The sequence below is a fragment of the Anolis carolinensis genome, chromosome 4 (assembly GCF_035594765.1).
Source record: "Anolis carolinensis isolate JA03-04 chromosome 4, rAnoCar3.1.pri, whole genome shotgun sequence".
Taxonomy (NCBI): Eukaryota; Metazoa; Chordata; class Lepidosauria; order Squamata; family Dactyloidae; genus Anolis; species Anolis carolinensis.
Genome location: NC_085844.1, coordinates 58,912,017 through 58,930,280, shown reverse-complemented (window position 1 = coordinate 58,930,280; position 18,264 = coordinate 58,912,017). Strand labels below are relative to the sequence as shown.

The 18,264-nt window shown below is 37.7% G+C and overlaps 1 protein-coding gene across 2 annotated transcripts in view; it reads left to right on the top strand.

Annotated features, from left to right (window-relative positions):
• The window catches only part of lpin2 (lipin 2), a 42,609-nt gene that overhangs the window by 22,050 nt on the left and 2,295 nt on the right, over positions 1 to 18,264 (top strand). Inside the window, exons 10-20 of one of the 2 annotated variants that reach the window (XM_003219688.4) lie at positions 1,649 to 1,742; positions 2,042 to 2,111; positions 3,855 to 3,944; positions 5,441 to 5,520; positions 6,050 to 6,194; positions 7,743 to 7,891; positions 8,342 to 8,428; positions 10,040 to 10,192; positions 11,446 to 11,560; positions 12,258 to 12,361; positions 12,690 to 16,545. In XM_003219688.4, coding sequence (XP_003219736.1) covers positions 1,649 to 1,742; positions 2,042 to 2,111; positions 3,855 to 3,944; positions 5,441 to 5,520; positions 6,050 to 6,194; positions 7,743 to 7,891; positions 8,342 to 8,428; positions 10,040 to 10,192; positions 11,446 to 11,560; positions 12,258 to 12,361; positions 12,690 to 12,834 — 1,232 coding nt within the window. In that variant the 3' untranslated portion in view covers positions 12,835 to 16,545. Of the gene's footprint in view, positions 1 to 1,648; positions 1,743 to 2,041; positions 2,112 to 3,854; positions 3,945 to 5,440; positions 5,521 to 6,049; positions 6,195 to 7,742; positions 7,892 to 8,341; positions 8,429 to 10,039; positions 10,193 to 11,445; positions 11,561 to 12,257; positions 12,362 to 12,689; positions 16,546 to 18,264 lie in introns of those variants that run through there. The other variant, XM_062980468.1, reaches the window with a different exon arrangement.

The window sequence follows — 18,264 nt, the reverse complement described above, 5'->3', positions numbered from 1 at the left end:
TCAAAACGAATAATTCGTACTTTGCTTGGAAACAAATTGGCAGCTACTGGTGTATCATATGGATGGCATATGCTCACTTCTGGATGTTCCTGGAACCAATCTGGCTGCCATACTTTGAACCAACTGGATGTTCTGAACTTGGCACAAAGGTAACCTAATGTAAGTGCATTGCAAAAGTCCAACCTTGAGGTTACCAGCACATACACTATTTGGCAGTGTAAATCCAGCCTCAGTTTCAGTGGTCAATTTGCTGTTAGTATTTTCACAAAATACTATTGAATTTCTGTTTTAGCAGTTAAGTGTTCTTACTGGTTTGAGAAATATGTTGTTACTTAACAAGGAAACTCAGTTGATGAATGGGCTGACATAAGAAATAAAAATTCAGAGTAACCACTAGGTTTCATCATGAGATATCCATATTCAGAACTTTCAATGTGAGAATCCTGGTACAATTTGTTTCGTTCTCTCTTTGCCTCATTAAAAAAACCCTGGTGTTCTGTGATCCACCCTAACTATTGTATTTTCAACACCATGAGAAGCTACACCTAAAAGTTCAAAAACCTATATGAAGTCTTGAGTCTCATCCTGGAAGAAAGGCGGGATATAAAATCAATAAATAAATAAAATATGGGGTGAAGTGTTAATGGACTGCAGTGGCTCAAAAAGATAGTTGAAATCCAGGACCCTGGCATGCATGAATTCGAAGTACTTTTCACTCATGCACAAGCACCTTTGGATACAAAGTGATCATGTGAACCAGTATGGAAAATTGATAAGAGTAGGAAGCAGTCTGCTAGAAGAAACTGTTTATTTATTCTATGCTTATTATGGTAGAGCCTGCAGTTAGCTACTTGAATAAGATTATTAGTGACTTCTTACTAAATCGATGTTATAAAGGGCAATGAAGACATTCAGATGCAAATGACTGTTGAATAGTCAAAAGTGTTGCTTTACTTATCATTGGAAGTGAACGGTGCCATCAGACCACTGGAATAAATGTATTAATATATGTGATGATGTAAAGTTGCAGCCATTAACATTTCTTTCTTGATAGCAATTTAATGTTTAGTCTATGTTGTAAAACCATTTCATAAATAATCATCATCATGTATATAGCACCATTACTGTGCATGGTGCTTAATAAGTAAAAGAATGTCAAAACAGTTCCCTGCCCCTCAGTTTTCAAATTTAAAGAAGCTGGTATTTTAATACATTTGCTCTGTTTAATTGTATTGTGTCATGTTTACTATTAGACACCTTCAGCTTCTATATTGGAAAAAGGCAAAAAATAAATTAATAAGCACCAATATAAGAAACATGACAGAAGAGTATAAGGAATATTTGCTGCAGGAAATACTAATTTTGCATTATCATATGTAGAACTGCTTACCACATTGATAGCTCCATGTCTGTAGCAACTAGTAACAAGAATACTGGGTTTCAAAACATGCTGGTTGAAAGGTACAGCAGGTGGCAGTATGTATAAACTTTTAAGCATCTGGTTAGACTATGAAACTTTAATAGAGATAAATCCACTAGCAAAAAGCATATAAATGTATCATTAATATAACAAGAAGTGGATACGTCATTGTTTGTAAAGAGGACGAAAAGCGTTTCAATCAACTGATAAAATATCTTTGCATTCCAGAAAAATTTATGGAGCATATCATTACTTACCATGAATTTGCTGAAAACCCAGGACTTATAGACAACCCTAATCTAGTAATAAGGATATATAACAGGTAATAATCCCTGGCTCTTTTTTAAAAATATTGCTACAGTTTCGTAATAATTTTGGCTCATTGGCATATTTCATATTGTCCTTCATAAAATAATTTAACATCAGAACCTAACTTTACTGGGTACCTTTTTCTAGTTAGTAGCAGATAATGTACTGTCATAGCAATATATTGTTTAATCTTGTAAAAGAATTTGAAAAGACCATTCACAAATAAAACACATCTGCATGTATCATTGTTATCATACTTTGGTTGAGTTTATATTTGTACTATATATAGAAAGATTGTTTTCTATTTAACAGGTATTATAACTGGGCCTTGGCTGCCCCCATGATTCTCAGCCTGCAAGTGTTCCAAAAGAGCTTGCCACAGGTAATTCCATGACAGTAAATACTTCAGAATGTAAGAAAACCAAGCACCAGCATTGATCAGCCATAGAAGCAGAAGGGAATAGCAAAGCAGGTTCACATTGGAAGCAGGAGTTGATGTAGTTGAGGTTGTAAGGTGCATAAAATGAGGTTGTGTCTTACAACATGGATTTGATGCACCTCTTAATTTTGTGAGGGGGGAAGCATTGCAAATGACAGACTTCAAGAGTAAGACACTACTGACATCACAAACCCCTTTAAAATGGTATGCAGTGTTCCCTCACTACTTCGCAGTAAAGTTGTTTCGCGTTTCTTTAATGAACAAAATAATATTTTAAATCATAAAAATTACGATTTACAGTGGTGATGGTCTCAGTCGGGTGCGGGCAGTGGGGCAGAGAAGGAGCCCAAACGGCAGCAGGAAGAGAAGGAGGCGGCGCCATGTTCCCCTGCCTTTGTCTTCCCTTCTTCCCTTCCTTCCTTCCTCCCTCTTTCTACTTCCTTCCTAAGGAGAAGCCTAGTGTCCCTACTTCGCGGATTTTTACTTATTGTGGGTGGTCCTGGAACGTAACCCTCACGATAAGTAAGGGAACACTGTACTTCCTCTTTGGGATATAGTGGTTACACTCGGGAAAAAGACCTTAGCCTAATTGTTGGATGAGTTGGAAAAAGAATGGGAAGGGTTTGTGGGTTAGGAATTAGTGTGAACAGGACTGCACTTCTGTATGAATGGAGTTTGTCCTCATTACTGATATTTCATTTCCAACTACTTCAGCCTTGGGGCTTTGATTTAAAAAGGTTTCCCACTCCCTAGCATAGCGACTTCCATTGTTGTATTTTTGCTCCTATTCCTTTTCATCCAGTGAACTGGAAAAGGAAAAACCTATTGTGTCAGCATTCCATAGGACATTAGTGGCAGGCACAGGTTTGGTAAGGATATCCTGCAACCAGAGGCGGTCCACCCGCCAGACGAGGGAGGCATTTGTCTGTGCCGCAATCGTTCTTTGGCTTGGGGCCGGTCATTCCCGCTGCAGCCTGGTCCTTCCTGGGGCCACATGGCAAGGCGCAGGCCACGGCAGGAAGGACAACGCCGCGTGGCTCTGCCCACCACGTCGTGCGGCGTGGTGGGCGGGGGCAAGCCGTGCGTGCCGGATGGCGGCTGCGGGCCCAGTTGGCAGCGAGAAGGGCCAGGCCGCGACGGGGAGGATCTTTCCGCCGCGGCCTGGCCCTTCTCGCTGCGATCTGGGCCATGCCGCGGCCGCCATCTGCCTGCACAACTTGGCCCCACCCACCACGCCGTGCAGCTCTGCCCACGTTATGCAACATGGTGGGCGGAGCCATGTGACGTGGGCGGGGCTGCATGGCGTGAATTCGGGCGGGGGGGCGCAAAAATTCTCTGCCTACTCCTTAAAATTGCCTAGGGACGGCTCTGCCTGCAACATGGATTAGTTCTGACAAATAAGCTGCTTTCTGGGGGAGATTCCACACTGGAAGAAGCCTCCATATTTTAGGTATACCCTACCATTTTAGTACTTAGTTTAACTGAAGAAAGGGAACAGGGGCATGTCAGAAGTTCAGCATTTTATTGCTAGTATTAGTAGTAATAGCAGCTGCTGTTTTATTCTGAAAAGGAGACTCAAATTATGGCCAATGTAATTATTAGACATGCATGTACTTGATACTATAGTAACTAGTTTTCAACCAGAAGACAGATGTGTGTATTCATACTAAATCTTAATGTGTTTAGGCTACAGTTGAATCCTGGATTAAAGATAAAATGCCCAAAAAATCTGGGAGATGGTGGTTCTGGCGTAAGAAGGACAGCTTGACTAAACAGGTAATGTGTCACTCATCTGTTTATACTACTGTACCATGTCAGATGCAGCACCCCCAGGTCAATCAATCATAATTTATTCCAACTCTAAGTAGTGCTAGGTTTCACAGTTTCCTTTTGCTTCCTAGAGGAAATTGTAGCTTAATGTTGTTTTATTTAAGACTTAGAGGAACTGGTTTAAAAAGATCTGTGTTTGTCATGCTGAGGCCTAGGAAAACAGGAGGAGAAAACATTCATTTCTGAGCTCAAATCATTGTTTGTGAAGCTTTGAATGTTATATGTGAAACATCTGTTACCTTTCTGAATACACATTGACTTCTTATCAAATGTATGACAATTACTGATCAAATGAAATGTAACTCTTTTTAAGTACAAATTGTTTTGTAGCAGTCCTGAATTTTTCTAGTGAAGTAATAGAGCCCCTGGTGGCGCAGTGTGTTAAAGTGCTGAGCTGCTGAACTTTCAGACCGAAAGGTTGCAGGTTTGAATCCGGGGAGCGGAGTGAGCGCCCGCTGTTAGCTCCAGCTTTTGCCAACCTAGCAGTTCGAAAACATGCAAATGTGATTAGATCAATAGGCACCGCCCCAGCGGGAAGATAATGGTGCTCCATGCAGTCATGCTGGCCACATGACCTTGGAGGTGTCTATGGACAACGCCGGCTCTTCGGTTTAGAAATGGAGATGAGCACCAACCCACAGAGTCGGTCACGACTGGACTTAACGTCAGGGGAAACCTTTACCTTTACTAATAGAGCAGAATCCTTTCCCTCCTTTTTTATACAACTCAGAATTACACATGTAGGATCTTTCCATGAGAATACTTAATAATCAGTCACATGGAGCTAGAAAAGGGAATTTCTCAACATAGCATATCTTGATATCATGCTTAAATAAATGTGGTACGACAACATAAATCTGTTTTTTTAAGTTCTTTATTGTATGAAGATCCATTAATAATATTGAAACATATTTTAGTATTAATTCACAACTTATTATTTGTGCAGCAATCTGAGTCTTTTCAGAAATGTTGCAGACTGGTCTTGGTTTTAATTATATGCATTTTTATCTTGTAGCAAGAAAGAGTTAAGTTTTGTAAAATCTAATTACTGAAATCGCTTGCCCTGAAGTAGATTTCAAATTATGAATCAATGAATACTACTGTTCCTTTTTGGAATTAGGTTGACATGGGGATCAGAAATACTGTAGGTTTTCTTATTTATTTATTATTTATTTACAGCATTTATATTCTGCCCTTCTCACCCCGAAGGGGACTCAGGGAGGATCACATTGCACACATAAAGGCAAACATTCAATGCCATAACATAGAACAGAGACAGAGACAAGACGCACGGGCTGGCCTCGAACTCATGACCACTTAGAGTGATTTGTTGCAGCTGGCTTGCTATCCAGCCTGCGCCACAGCCTGGCGTAACTGTTAAGATGGCAATACTAAACAATGTCCTGTTCTGGTGTGATTTCAATCTGCTTTTTGAATACTAGCTTCCAGAGACAAAGGAAGGGAAATCTGAAGCTCCAAAAAATGACTCATCAACAGCTACAAAGGAACAAAATGAAAGCCGGTATGTTTCTTCAATGCAGTTTGTTTTTAAATTAAATTAACATTGGAATTTTTTGTTGAATAATTTGAGAAAGGATTATGGCTTAGTACCTATGTGCACTTAAAAGAGATGGTTCCATATTCAGTCCATGGCATTTCCAGGTAGCACTGAGAAAGTTGCTGAGACTCTGAAAAGTTGCTGTCAGTCAGTGTAGATAAAAAACAATAGCCTGATTTAATGTGAGGGGAGAATAATTGGAAAACATTCAAAATTGGAAGCAATGGAAGAGTATCAGCTTACATCAAGAAGAGAAAATCCTATCAGCCCATTGTGTCAAAACCTAAATTGATTGCAAAGCAACATTGCATCTGTCTTCGTAATGAGGACAAGCAGTATTTATGAAATCATTGCCACCCAAAAGTCAAACTGGGAAAAAAGCTTATCTTTCATGCTTTATTCAAAAATGGGCTTGCATGCTGTAGAATGTATGAGGATCTCTTTACGTAATTTCTGAAGTATCTGATATGCTATTATTTTAATGTCATGTTAGGCCTACAAATGATGATTCTTCTAGTGATGATGAAGGATCACGAGAACTGAAAGAATCCTTAAAAATAGATTCTTCACTTGAACATTCAAGCCACGGGAATACTACCTCTTATAAAAAGTCACTTAGGTTGTCTTCAGATCAAATTGTAAGTGATCTGTTCCTATAAGTATCCTCATAATTTTAAATAATGATGTATCTAACTTAACAGTTCTGCACGCAAACACATGCAATTATACACACAGATAGAAAGCATTAACAATTTTTTTCTCGGATAGTGGAATTGGCATTAAGGTTTATTTTTGCATCTCCTGAAGAAATCTTCCTACACTGGCATGCCCCTTCATTTCCATAATTTGGATTTAGTTCTAGTACCTTGGATTTGAGTTTGATTTTAAAAATATCATGTTTCTGATGAGAGACACATATTGTAGAAAAATAAGTACATAACAACTATCCAAAATGATAAAACTATACCAATATTAACTTTTTTAAAGTGTGTTTTGATTGGGGAATATTAATTTTGATCCAATTAATTTAAAGTGGTGGTAGTCATATAGCATTTGAGCTACAGTATAGCTTAACTCATGAATTAATACTGTGTTTCTTTTGTTCTAAGACCTGGGGTCCCCAAATGTTTTTGGCCTTCAACTCCCAGATATCCTAACAGCTGGTAAACTGGCTGGGAGTTCTGGGAGTTGTAGGCCAAAAACATCTGGGGACCCCAGGTTGAGAACCACTGTTCTAAGACATCATCAGTTGTAAGACACATTAATTTCAGCACCACCAACAGATGGGGGTAGATGCATCTCAGAATGGAAAAATAGGGTATTTTTTTTCAAGGTTCGTATTTAATAATTGCCATTCTACTGAGTGAAATAAATACATGACAGGGAACAGTTTTTTTTAAAAAAAAATCATAATGTCCCTAATACCCTTAGAACACGTATGGGCAAATTTTGGCCCTCCAGGTGATTTGGACTTCAAAGTCCAAAATACCTGGAGGGCCTAAGTTTGCCCATGCTTGCCTTAGAAGCAAATGGAGAAAATTTAGGTTTCAGTGAGATAGGACAATATCACATTAGTGATGTCTAAAATGCAGGCCCCGTTTCCTAAATCGCCCAGTTTGCTCCTGCAGAAGTCTGGGAAATGTAGCTTAGGACATAGCTTTTGGAATTCTAAACTACATTTCCTAGAATTCTGCAAGAGCAGATTGAGCAATTGGAAAATGGGAGCCTGTGCTTTAGAACTCTGTCATATTGTTAGTAGACACTTCTGTTTTAACTTATTATTAACTCTTGATCAACTCTTACTGGCTTTGCATGCCTAGTACCCCTGTCTTATAAATTCTTCTCATAAAATAGGGCAAAGTAGCTCTGCTTCCACACTAGTTATACATGTGGTTGTCCATTTATTCTGGAAAATTCAGGTGATTCTGTAATGCCGGAATGTGACCTGTATCCAGTCCTGGATGTTCATTATTCAGATCACAGCCAATCAGTGGTTGCTTCCCTTATCATCCTTAGCATATTGTGGGTAGATAGTAAAATGATTGTAAGAAATCTGAAAGTGATTATAACTTGAACTAGTCAACGTGTTTATTTAGAATGCTTGAATTTTAGGCTCAGTATGAAGCATTTTGGAAAGAGACTATACATTGTTTTTGTAAACAATACTTTTCCTTTTTCCTTTGAAGGAGAAACTGAAACTTAAAGATGGACCAAATGATGTTGTGTTCAGCATTACGACCCAGTATCAAGGAACCTGCCGTTGTGCAGGGACAATATATCTGTGGAACTGGAATGACAAAATAATTATTTCTGATATTGATGGTACAATAACTAAGTAAGCTACAGTGTAGTTTTGCTCCTAATGAACCACTGTACTGTTATGTTAATGTAATTTGTATCTGATAATCTCCATAATCAGCCCAGTCAGGTTGCTCATACAGATACCAACTCATCCCATATCCTGTCCCTATAAATCACTTCCTGGCTTTATTAGGATGCCTTGAGCTGGCTAATGCACTGGACCAATGAATGTGTTATACATTGGGTTTGTGTTTGTAAGGGTGGCCCTCTTTGCAAATGTGATTATTTGTGGATTATTTGCTGCTTTATCATCTGCTGTCCCATGCTGTTTTAATAGGAAATTACAAACTTCATGAGACTTCAAGATAGCGAATGCATGAATCTTATTCTTGCTGTGTTAACACTTAATTCAATTAACGCATTTCTTCAATTAATGCATTTCTTCACACCATTCGATTTTTAATCCCCCCCCCCCCTTGTTTAGGTCTGATGCCTTAGGACAGATTCTCCCACAGCTTGGCAAAGATTGGACACATCAGGGTATTGCAAAGCTTTACCATGCTATTAATGAGTGAGTATAATACTTATGAAACAGTTATATTGAATGGGAATAGCTGAATAATTAGCCCCCAGATGGCGTAGTGGACTAAGTGACTTGAAGGTTGGGATGCTGACCTGAAAGCTGCCAGGTTCGAATCCCACCTGGGGAGAGTGTGGATGAGCTCCCTCTATCAGCTCCAGCTCCATGCGGGGACATGAGAGAAGCCTCCCACAAGGATGGTAAAAACATCAAAACATCCGGGCGTCCCCTGGGCAACGTCCTTGCAGACGGCCAATTCTCTCACTCCAGAAGCAACTCCGGTTGCTCCTGACACGAAAAAAAAAAAGCTGATTAATTAATTTGTTGTTGGCCAAATAGTCCTAAACTTCATTTTTTTGCGTATTTCTATGGACTAATGAAAGATGTGTATCTCTGTATTCTAACGGGACTGCAATTCAAATACAAAGGTCATACAAGCAGAAGCTTGTTGAAGTTTTAAGTTGGATTTTCACATTGCCAGCTGATGTGACATGAAAGAAAAGTTTCTAGGTCTGTTTCTCCTCATGCTAGTGGAAAGCGAGTAAGATCTTTGTGAAATGATTTTTCTATTAATTTCAAAAGTTTCCTTCCAATAAAGTTTGCTGTTTTGGCTAAAGTAGACAGTGAAGAGAAACAATGCAGGCTGTTTCATGGCAGCTGCTCCTGCCATTCACTTTATATTTTCTTCAGTTTTCTTCCATCCTGTTGCCTAAAACCTTCTAGTCCCAACATGGTTCAGTTAGCATAATTCATAAGAGAGGGAGATATGAAGAAGCAAAATCTTTGCTTTGTTTCAGTGTTTTTCTCATGTTTCCTTTTTAAAATACATACTCAGTATGTGTTCATACGCAGGCTAGCATATCATTGATGGAGTGCCATTGAAAACTTCTGTCTTATTTTGAAGGAGTTTTTAAAAAAGTCTGCTAGCTCAAACTTTTGCATATTCACTTGAGTCTAAGCAAGGCTGAACAGGTTTACAGCTTAAATATTATGTAGAAAAAGAAATAATGAAATCGGTAACCTGATTTGAGGAACTAGTTCAAAAGATTGAATGGTGTTCTTATCACACTCTGGAGCAATATTTTGTGGAGAAAATTAAGCATTTTTCAAATATGACATTTGAGTGCTGAAATGATGATTTCAGCCTGTGCATTTTATTTTGCTTTATTGCACTGATCTTTGATCTTAAGGCAGTTTCAAATATTACAATTATCCATCAAGACTTACTTAGAGAAGAGGCTGCACATGACAGCCATATGCTGGACCGTTGCCCATCACCATTACATAGGCACATCATTTAAACGAAATTCAAAACAACAAATGTAGAAAATGACAGATGTGTTCACAGTTTATTTCAACATTTTTACATGCACACAGCTGTTCTAGAGTGAAATTATGTCTACTGTATATTGTTTAATGAAATAACCATCTCATTTTGTGCTAAACTCATCTGTTAATATACTCTTCTCTCTGAGTAACAAGATATGTTACTCCACCTTCAGAAATCCAGCTTGATCTGATCTTTTAAAGTTTAAAAAATTTGCCTCATTACAGAGAAGTTTCTAACATTGTACAGCAGCTAAGCACTTTGTTTTTCCTTAGGAATGGCTATAAGTTTCTCTATTGTTCAGCTCGTGCCATTGGAATGGCAGACATGACAAGAGGATACTTACACTGGGTCAATGACAAGGGAACAATCCTGCCCAGGGGTCCATTGATGTTGTCTCCTAGCAGTTTGTTCTCTGCTTTCCATAGGTATGTAAGCAAAGTGTAGGCAAACTCTATCTTTACATCATCATAATTAGCCGATTGTACAATATAATCTAACAAGCTAAACTCAGTGGTGATTTCATTGTAGAATCACATTTTATATGATGGAAACTTTTCCATGTATTTCACCTGTGCACACATAGAATCATATTAAAACATATTGAGGTAACTTAACTTAGTCATTAACTTTCTAATGAGCCCAGAGGGAAAACCCCTGCACACTATAGTTTGTGGAAAAGTGTTGAATTATACATAGCCTTTTTGTTTACGGGGTTGTTGTAAAGATTGCAAGAAGATAATACACATCAAACACATAATCATTGAAGTTAATTAAAGAAATGCTAAGAAAAGTATATGTTTAGAATCACCTACAAATTAGTTTTGTTAAAAGATCCTGAATATGCATTGAACGTACATGGTAAATGTGATCATAGAGATTGCAATATAGTTGGAAGAAGAAAGACTTTTGACACGACCAAGCTCTAGTCACCCTCACCCTGGATTAAGGCAGCCAAGGCTACTTACATTTTATTGGGATCCTGTATCAAATATGAACCTACCTATAGAGTGTTACACAGAATTATCATTGTGCGAAGACCAGTTAAAATCTCTGAAGTTTCATGGGCTGTTGGAGAGACTGGGAATGAAGACAAGACTCAGACTCTTCACATTACCCTTCGTTCTATAACTCTTTTTCTTCTGGCAATTCCTCCCCACCTCCGTTACTCTCCTTATTCTGCCCTGCTGGTTCATTTTTCCTCATAGCCCTTGTTTCTTCGCCTTTGTCCCCATAACTCAGAAACCATTTTGTACCCTTTGTGTACGTTGCCTCTTTGGAACAAGTGGTGGACATTTATTTTTAATTGCTATCTACTCAGGCTAGCATACGTTCCAGAGTCTCAAGCTAAGGCTGCCTTTAATCACCTGCAGCTTCATCAGGGATTGTACCTTTCAGTGCATGTTCTGATCCTTCCACATTGATGAAACTTAGCAGCCAGCAGTAATTTTCTAATGATAGACTAGGCAAATATTTAAGTGTTGAAATGAAGCATTAAGAAAAGCATTAAATAGATACAGTTGCACTGATTCATTATGAGAACCCCCAGTGCCTGGCTGTTTTTACACATTGTTTCTTGAAAAGGGTTGATTTATCATAAGTATCAATCTGCCCATCCATTAAAAAAAGTGATTGCATGCCTCCAACTGTTTTTCTCAGTGTCTGTATTCTTTTCCTCCAGGGAAGTGATAGAAAAGAAACCAGAAAAGTTTAAAATTGAGTGTCTAAATGATATCAAAAACCTATTTGGTCCTTGTGAACAGCCCTTCTATGCTGCTTTTGGGAACAGACCTAATGTAAGTATTCATCATGGTACAGCAAGTAAAAGAAAGCTAAATGGGAACATGGTTTTTTAACACTTTCAGACCAGAAAATAAAACAGGTTTGGATATGGGAGAACTGTGTGGCAAATGAAACCCTGTCTCAAGCAACATTCTCCTAAAATTTCTTTTGACTTCTTCCTATTTTGCATTTGGCTTAGGCTGCTTTCATAACTTGTTCCAAAACAAACAAATATAGACAAGACTCCTGAACAAAGCCCTTCCTAATTAGATAATGTGCCTGAGCACAGGTGGTAAATGTTTTCCAAAGCTACCTGTTCCAAGAAAGAATATGTTTCCATTGTGAGTGGAGAATGTTAATTACATTTTGATTTTGACTTAAGAAGTTCATGGGAGGAAAGCTTCTTTTCACCTCCATTCCATATGCAGACATCTGTGCAGCCCACCCCTACCATCCCAATTTTGGAGGCGATTGAAAGACATGGATAAACAGGGAGAAAAGGGGGGATTAAGATACATTATTTCACTGAGCTTTTGAAAACTAAATTAACTTTGAAATCCACATGATCAGATTTTTCACATGCTCGTGTTTGGTTTTTCCTCATGAGTCAGGGTCAACACTATTCATGTTTGATGTTTTGTAATGCAGCATTAGCTAGATTAAAAATTGACAGATTTAAATTACATGGTATGTTGTATTCATGGCATTCAGGATGTGTACGCCTACATGAAAGTTGGAGTTCCAGATTGTAGAATATTCACAGTCAACCCAAAAGGTGAATTAATTCAAGAACAGACAAAGGGAAACAAATCTTCGTAAGTATCTGTGTTTTTAAAAAATTGGTTGAATAGGAAAGCTTTGTAATATACATTGTAAAGAAAATGTGTGAAATCCTATGTAAAACAGGAAATTATCCAAGATGATGAGAAGCTGCATTCTGGTATTATGACTGCATGAGTTCTTGAGTGAATATATATTTAAACTCAACAATACATACTTTCATGCTCAGAACCAGACCTTAAACATCAAACTGCTGTGCACACTTACCTGACAGTTATTTCCAGTGTGTACTATAAAATAGGCTGAATTCAGCAATAGAAATGAGAGTAATTAATAACTCTTCTAATTTATTTTTGAACACAGATATTACAGACTGAGTGAACTTGTAGAACACGTGTTTCCACTTCTTAATAAAGAACAGAACTCTGCTTTCTTATGCCCGGAATTCAGCTCCTTCTGCTATTGGAGAGAACAGCTTCCAGAAGTGAATGTAGAAGATTTAGCTTGAACAATAGGCATTGTTCACACTGAACCTTTTCCTAGAGAGGCCACTTTTGGTGCCATGTGTCTTATTAAATACAGGAAGCGTCATGGATTTGGCACAAACCAATGCAATGCAGTACTGATCTCTTTTTTCTTTTACACTTTTTTACTGACTGATTAAAAGCATTGGAAAGATAACTGTCTTTGAAATAGCAGACCACCAAGAAGACAGAAGACAAAAAACTGGAATTCTTGGGCCACTTTGCATCTCCATTCATACAAATCACAGTGGTTGTGTGTGATATTTTACTAGTCATAATGTATCATCTTAGAAGAAAACAGAAAAAAGTTGTAAAACTGATAGCCAGTACTATATTAGGCATATTAGAGTGATAGGATAAAGTATGTGAGGTGCATTATAGGAATTATATCTAGTATTTAAATAGCCACATAGGCTATTTCAGGTAGAATATGTGAGGTTTTGGTTATTCAATATTCTTTAAAACCTCTCCAAGAATTTACCAGTTAGTGTGTGAAGGGTACTCTCATTCTTTATTGTCTAGAAGGAAATGAGTGTTGAAGTCAAGACAGCACGTTTGTTTAGCACTCACTTGTGGTCTTTGCCTCTTGCAGTTGGTAGACAAATCCTATTCAGCAAGTAGGCTACCTGAGCTGCCTTTTGTTACTTGTGGCATTTTTTTGTTTCATAAGAAGCTGTATCAAATCAAAATCTATGGAATATCATTTTTGCTGCAACAACTGTACAGTTGACATCTCTTAACTGCACTTGGTATCTGTGCAGTGTATGATCGTAGGCAACATATACATTCACTTTTCAGGGATAAATTCTTGTGTTATAACAAAAGTAATATGTATAGTTAGTACTGTTAATGCCTTTGCAGAACTTTGTATCAAGGTTTTTCCATTTGGCAGTAGGATCCTTGTGAGAAGTTTGGTGTATCAGCTATAAATGTTAGTTCGGAGATTTGATGTAAAAAAATTGTGACAGTGGCACAGTGAATCCAGCAAGCCAATGAAGTGCCAATTCAGTGCTGGCACTATTTTGGGAATAGCTTGTAACTTCCTGATCACCATGTAGTAAATCTAGGCTAAGATGTTGTTGGACTTCAGATCCCATAAATTCCTTTATGCTATGTTAGCTAGGAGTGGTTGGAGTTAGAGGGCCACAGTTTCTCATTTCATGTAAATCTATTAAATATTGTAAATTATTTGCTAGGTACAAATTATGAAGCTGATTCTGATTTCACATTGAGCCAGCTATGGTGAAAGTGCCTAAGGTCTATATGAAGCTTTTCCCATCAGAAACATAACTTGGCTCATTAAGATCTCTCATAGAGTCCAAAGCAGTGGCTTGGTCTATAGTGTGTTTTTGTAGGAAATATGCTCGTATCAGAATTTACAAATGCATAAATCAAATGATCTTCCAACTACCCAATGACCCAAATCCTTTTCCCCAATCCATCTTGCAAGCAGTACATCTCTCCTCAGTATTTGGGGGTGGGGGTGGGGCAGAGTGAGTGAAGACATTTCCAACAATTTACTGTAACTGGATGCACTGCAAAGATGTCATCTGAAGAGCACATCCAAATGCAGGAATATAACTCATACAGAAAAATGGCATTCCTGTTGATCCCCCCCCCCCCCCGTACTGTTGATCGAATAGCTGTGTTGCAGCTATTTACATGGTGGGTGAGTGGGGGTAAGCATTGGGAGACTGCTAGAAATGCAGCTACACAGTACACATATATTTTTGGATGGCACAGAAAAGTAATACACTATTATTGTGTTTCATCCTGTGTGCCAACCCTTCAAGCCAGGATCAGGTTTCTCTCTCTCGTTGCAACCATTGGCACTCTCCGCATTGCCATAATTGTTTTAATTCCTGCAAGATCTTGGCTGTCATTTCATTCATTTTTTTAGAGGCTGTGCAATAATGATCCACGTAAGTACACAAACAGTTTTGAGCTGTGCTGATGTGTTCGAAACTACTTTCTAATCAGATTGTAAGCATGGGATCTCTGGCCTTCCAGTTGTTGTTGCAGCCCAGTTCCCATCAACCTCAGCTGGTCTGAACAGCTGATGTGAGTTGGAGTTCATCAGCACATGGACTGAAGATTCTACATGCCAATGTTAGACATTAATCTCGTAGGATCAAAAAGTGCAAATTATAAAACTCTAGCAAGTAAAAAATTGCAATAACAGGTGGGTTTCATTAGCACGTAAAATTGGTTCATTTCTGTTTTAACTTTGCATTCTGTAAAGGATTCTGTATACTTGAAGTCTGCCTGCATTCTTCCCTTTTACATTCTGAGACCAAATAACTTATTTATTCCACACTTTCAGCAGCAGTTAAATCATTTTTAATAGATATTGCACCTCAAAAAGTAGTAGAGACAAAATGTTTGGGTGGCGAGATCTGCATTTGGTTCTTGAACATTAAACATTTCCAAAAAGCTTCCTGAAGGATTTTCTTCCTGCATTATAGATGGACAGAATCCTGCTGTTTCTATATTTAATGCTGAAGAGTGTTCTCAAACCATCTTAATCCAAACACTTTAAATTTAAATAAATATGTACTTCTAAAAATTGTATGCTTATGTTTGATGATTTTTTGGTCTAGCTTTAGATAGCTCTATGTAAGCTATGAATTTTACCTCAGTCACTCTAACTGACCATAGTGTTTTACAGCACCATGAAGCTGACAGGCAGCTCATCTTTGGTCTGTTTCCTTGCTGTAGTAGAAATGAATGGTTTGGAGCTGGTTTGGGGAAACTAAGCTAAGTTACTTCATCTATTTCAGATCAGCATGCTATGTTCTTTCTGTGAAAGAGATAAGACACTTGTGTGTATGAACAGCCTTCGTAATGATCATTTGTGAATGCATTTCCTGTTACTTTGGAAGTGTATTGAACAGCATCTGCTGCACGTCTAAAATTATTTACCTAGAATTTGTCAATGAAAGTTAATATGGCAGTTTTAAAGTAAGGAAGTGGGAAATCATAGTCAAAATCTCTTTGCTGCATTTGTGTAAAAATAAGAAACTGTTATGCAAGAAAACAATCATTTTATATTACCATTTAAAGTTAGGGACTTTTTTTGGTGTTCAAATCAGTATTTGGAGAAGATGACGTGTGTATGTGTGTGTGAGAGAGACAGATGCAAAAAAGTATTCGTATAGTACAGAAAAAACAATTTTTTTCAAAATATTACTGTGTTAATATGATGTTCAAAAACTCTTCATTTGGAAAACTCAGTATATTTTATATGACTCAACGGGAAAATTCTAGTGGATTTCATTTAAGTTAGTACAACTATGTGATGTAGGCTTACCATCAGAGTGCAAAATGTAAACATCCTAACTACTAATGCAAAATATGTAATAAGAGATGTATTTGAACTAATGGTTTTGAGGCTAGCCTTTTAACCAAGGAAGTTGTTTTGTTAACCCACAAAATGTTCAAAGACAGTTTTTGAGAGCTGATTTCTATTTTGGTTGGTTCTAAATGTAAGGGAGGAGGAAACTCCTCATTGAATCCTGTGTAACTGTGTTACAAACAATTTTTGTTTTGACAAGAGTTTTACTCATTTATCAATCAGTGAACATTCCAGTGCAGTGGAGTTTTTGTTTTGTTTTTGTAAAGACTGGATCTGTTAGGAAAAAAGAGTCATTTTGTTGTATTTAATGAAACTGACAATAAAACCTCACCAAAGCTTGTGATTTGTGTATATCTGAAGTTCTTCCTAGTAGAACCCAAAATGGTCTGTGGATTATAATCACAGTAATGGTGACACTACTATAACTAGGAGGAAAAGTAATACATCTTCTTGAACTTGTTGACAAAATCAGATGATCTATCTGACAGGAGACTGAAAAATCAGTAAAGTCAAGAATACTTCCTTAAAAAAATTAAGTGATTATCCTCTAGAGCCAAAGACTACCAATATTTTGTTACTATGACATAAAAATAGTTCATAGTGTGATTACACTATTTTAGTCAACATGTTCCCTATTTCCAAAGTGTATGGAATAGCTTTAGAAGGAAAGAAACAGTCTGGATTTTGAATGGTTCTGTTAGTACTTGGTATGCATAATGGAAACAAAAGCTAGAACCCAGTACAAACTAGTGATTGTAAGCACACCATCTTTCACCAATACGACTTAAGATCTTTGGTAGTATACATTTTATGACATACAATCCTTTTGCCAATAGTCCAGATTTATGTGTCTGTAACAGAATCCTCTATCATAGAACAGGGAGATAAAGAAAATGCTACTGAAGGATATCCCCCCCCCCAAAAAAAACCCCAAAACCTTAAAGGGCTGAAAGAGTTCAAGGAGTGTGCATATTCAGAGAGTACTGTATGCTTGCTTGCTTATTGGGGTTGGAGGACAGTGTGGGTGGAATGGAGTTGCTCCAAACCTGAACAGAAGCCCTCGGCACTTCAGCTTTTTGTTGCAATTCCCACTTGTAGCCTTTATTGCCAGTTGGCTTTCTGCCAACATTCATACCTTTTCCTTATTCTAGAAATCACTCAAACATAAACATGGATAAAATTCTTCCTGTAAGCTTTTGTGAAGTCTTCTAAAAGTCACATACGTTAGGGAAAGTGGGATTATGAAATGAATTGATTCTGACAGCATTTCCTTAGGAATGCTTAATGCCTGTTCCAATAAGGTTATGGAATGTGGGGCTGCGAAGAGGGCCATGGAGTATGCAAAGGAAATCAAGCAGAGATGAATTGATGACAAATGAAGTGGAGAGAAGAGCATGATAAAGAAAGGGACAGCTCTGTTCCTGACACAAGGACATCTAGTGCAAAATAGTGTCATTTGGATACATAAATTAACTGAAAGCCAGAATCTTGGATGTACAAATTCTGCATTTCAACTTATTTGTGTAACTATTTCCTCATTGTTTAACAAGACACCTAACCTAATGTGGAAAGAAGATGTTTAAAGACTTCGAGCCTGCCAGTCTGCTTTTCCTTAGAACTGAGATACTCTTACCCACAACAGGGAGAATGAGTTTGAGGACAAGAAAAGATTTGTCTGTATGGCTAGAAAAATTTATGTATACATTCAAATGTATCATCTATTTTCTTAGTCAAATTAAATTACTTTGATTGTTCCAATGAAAGCAATTACTTAATTGAATGCCACCCTGAAATCCCATGATAGAAGAAAGGATAGAAATATTTTGAAAAATGAAATTTCTACCTTAGCAACTGACAAGAAAAGATATTGCTTTGGAAAAAAGTTATCTGAACATATGAAATATGGTCCAGATAATAGCTTCAAAAGGAGAGAGAAAGAATGGCTTTCCCGTAATGTCTTAAATGGCCCTGGATCATGATAGCAGTTGACAATCTCATGCTCATATTGCCTTAGGTTTCAATAACCTACAGTTTAATTTTACAGACATGGAGGGCAAAA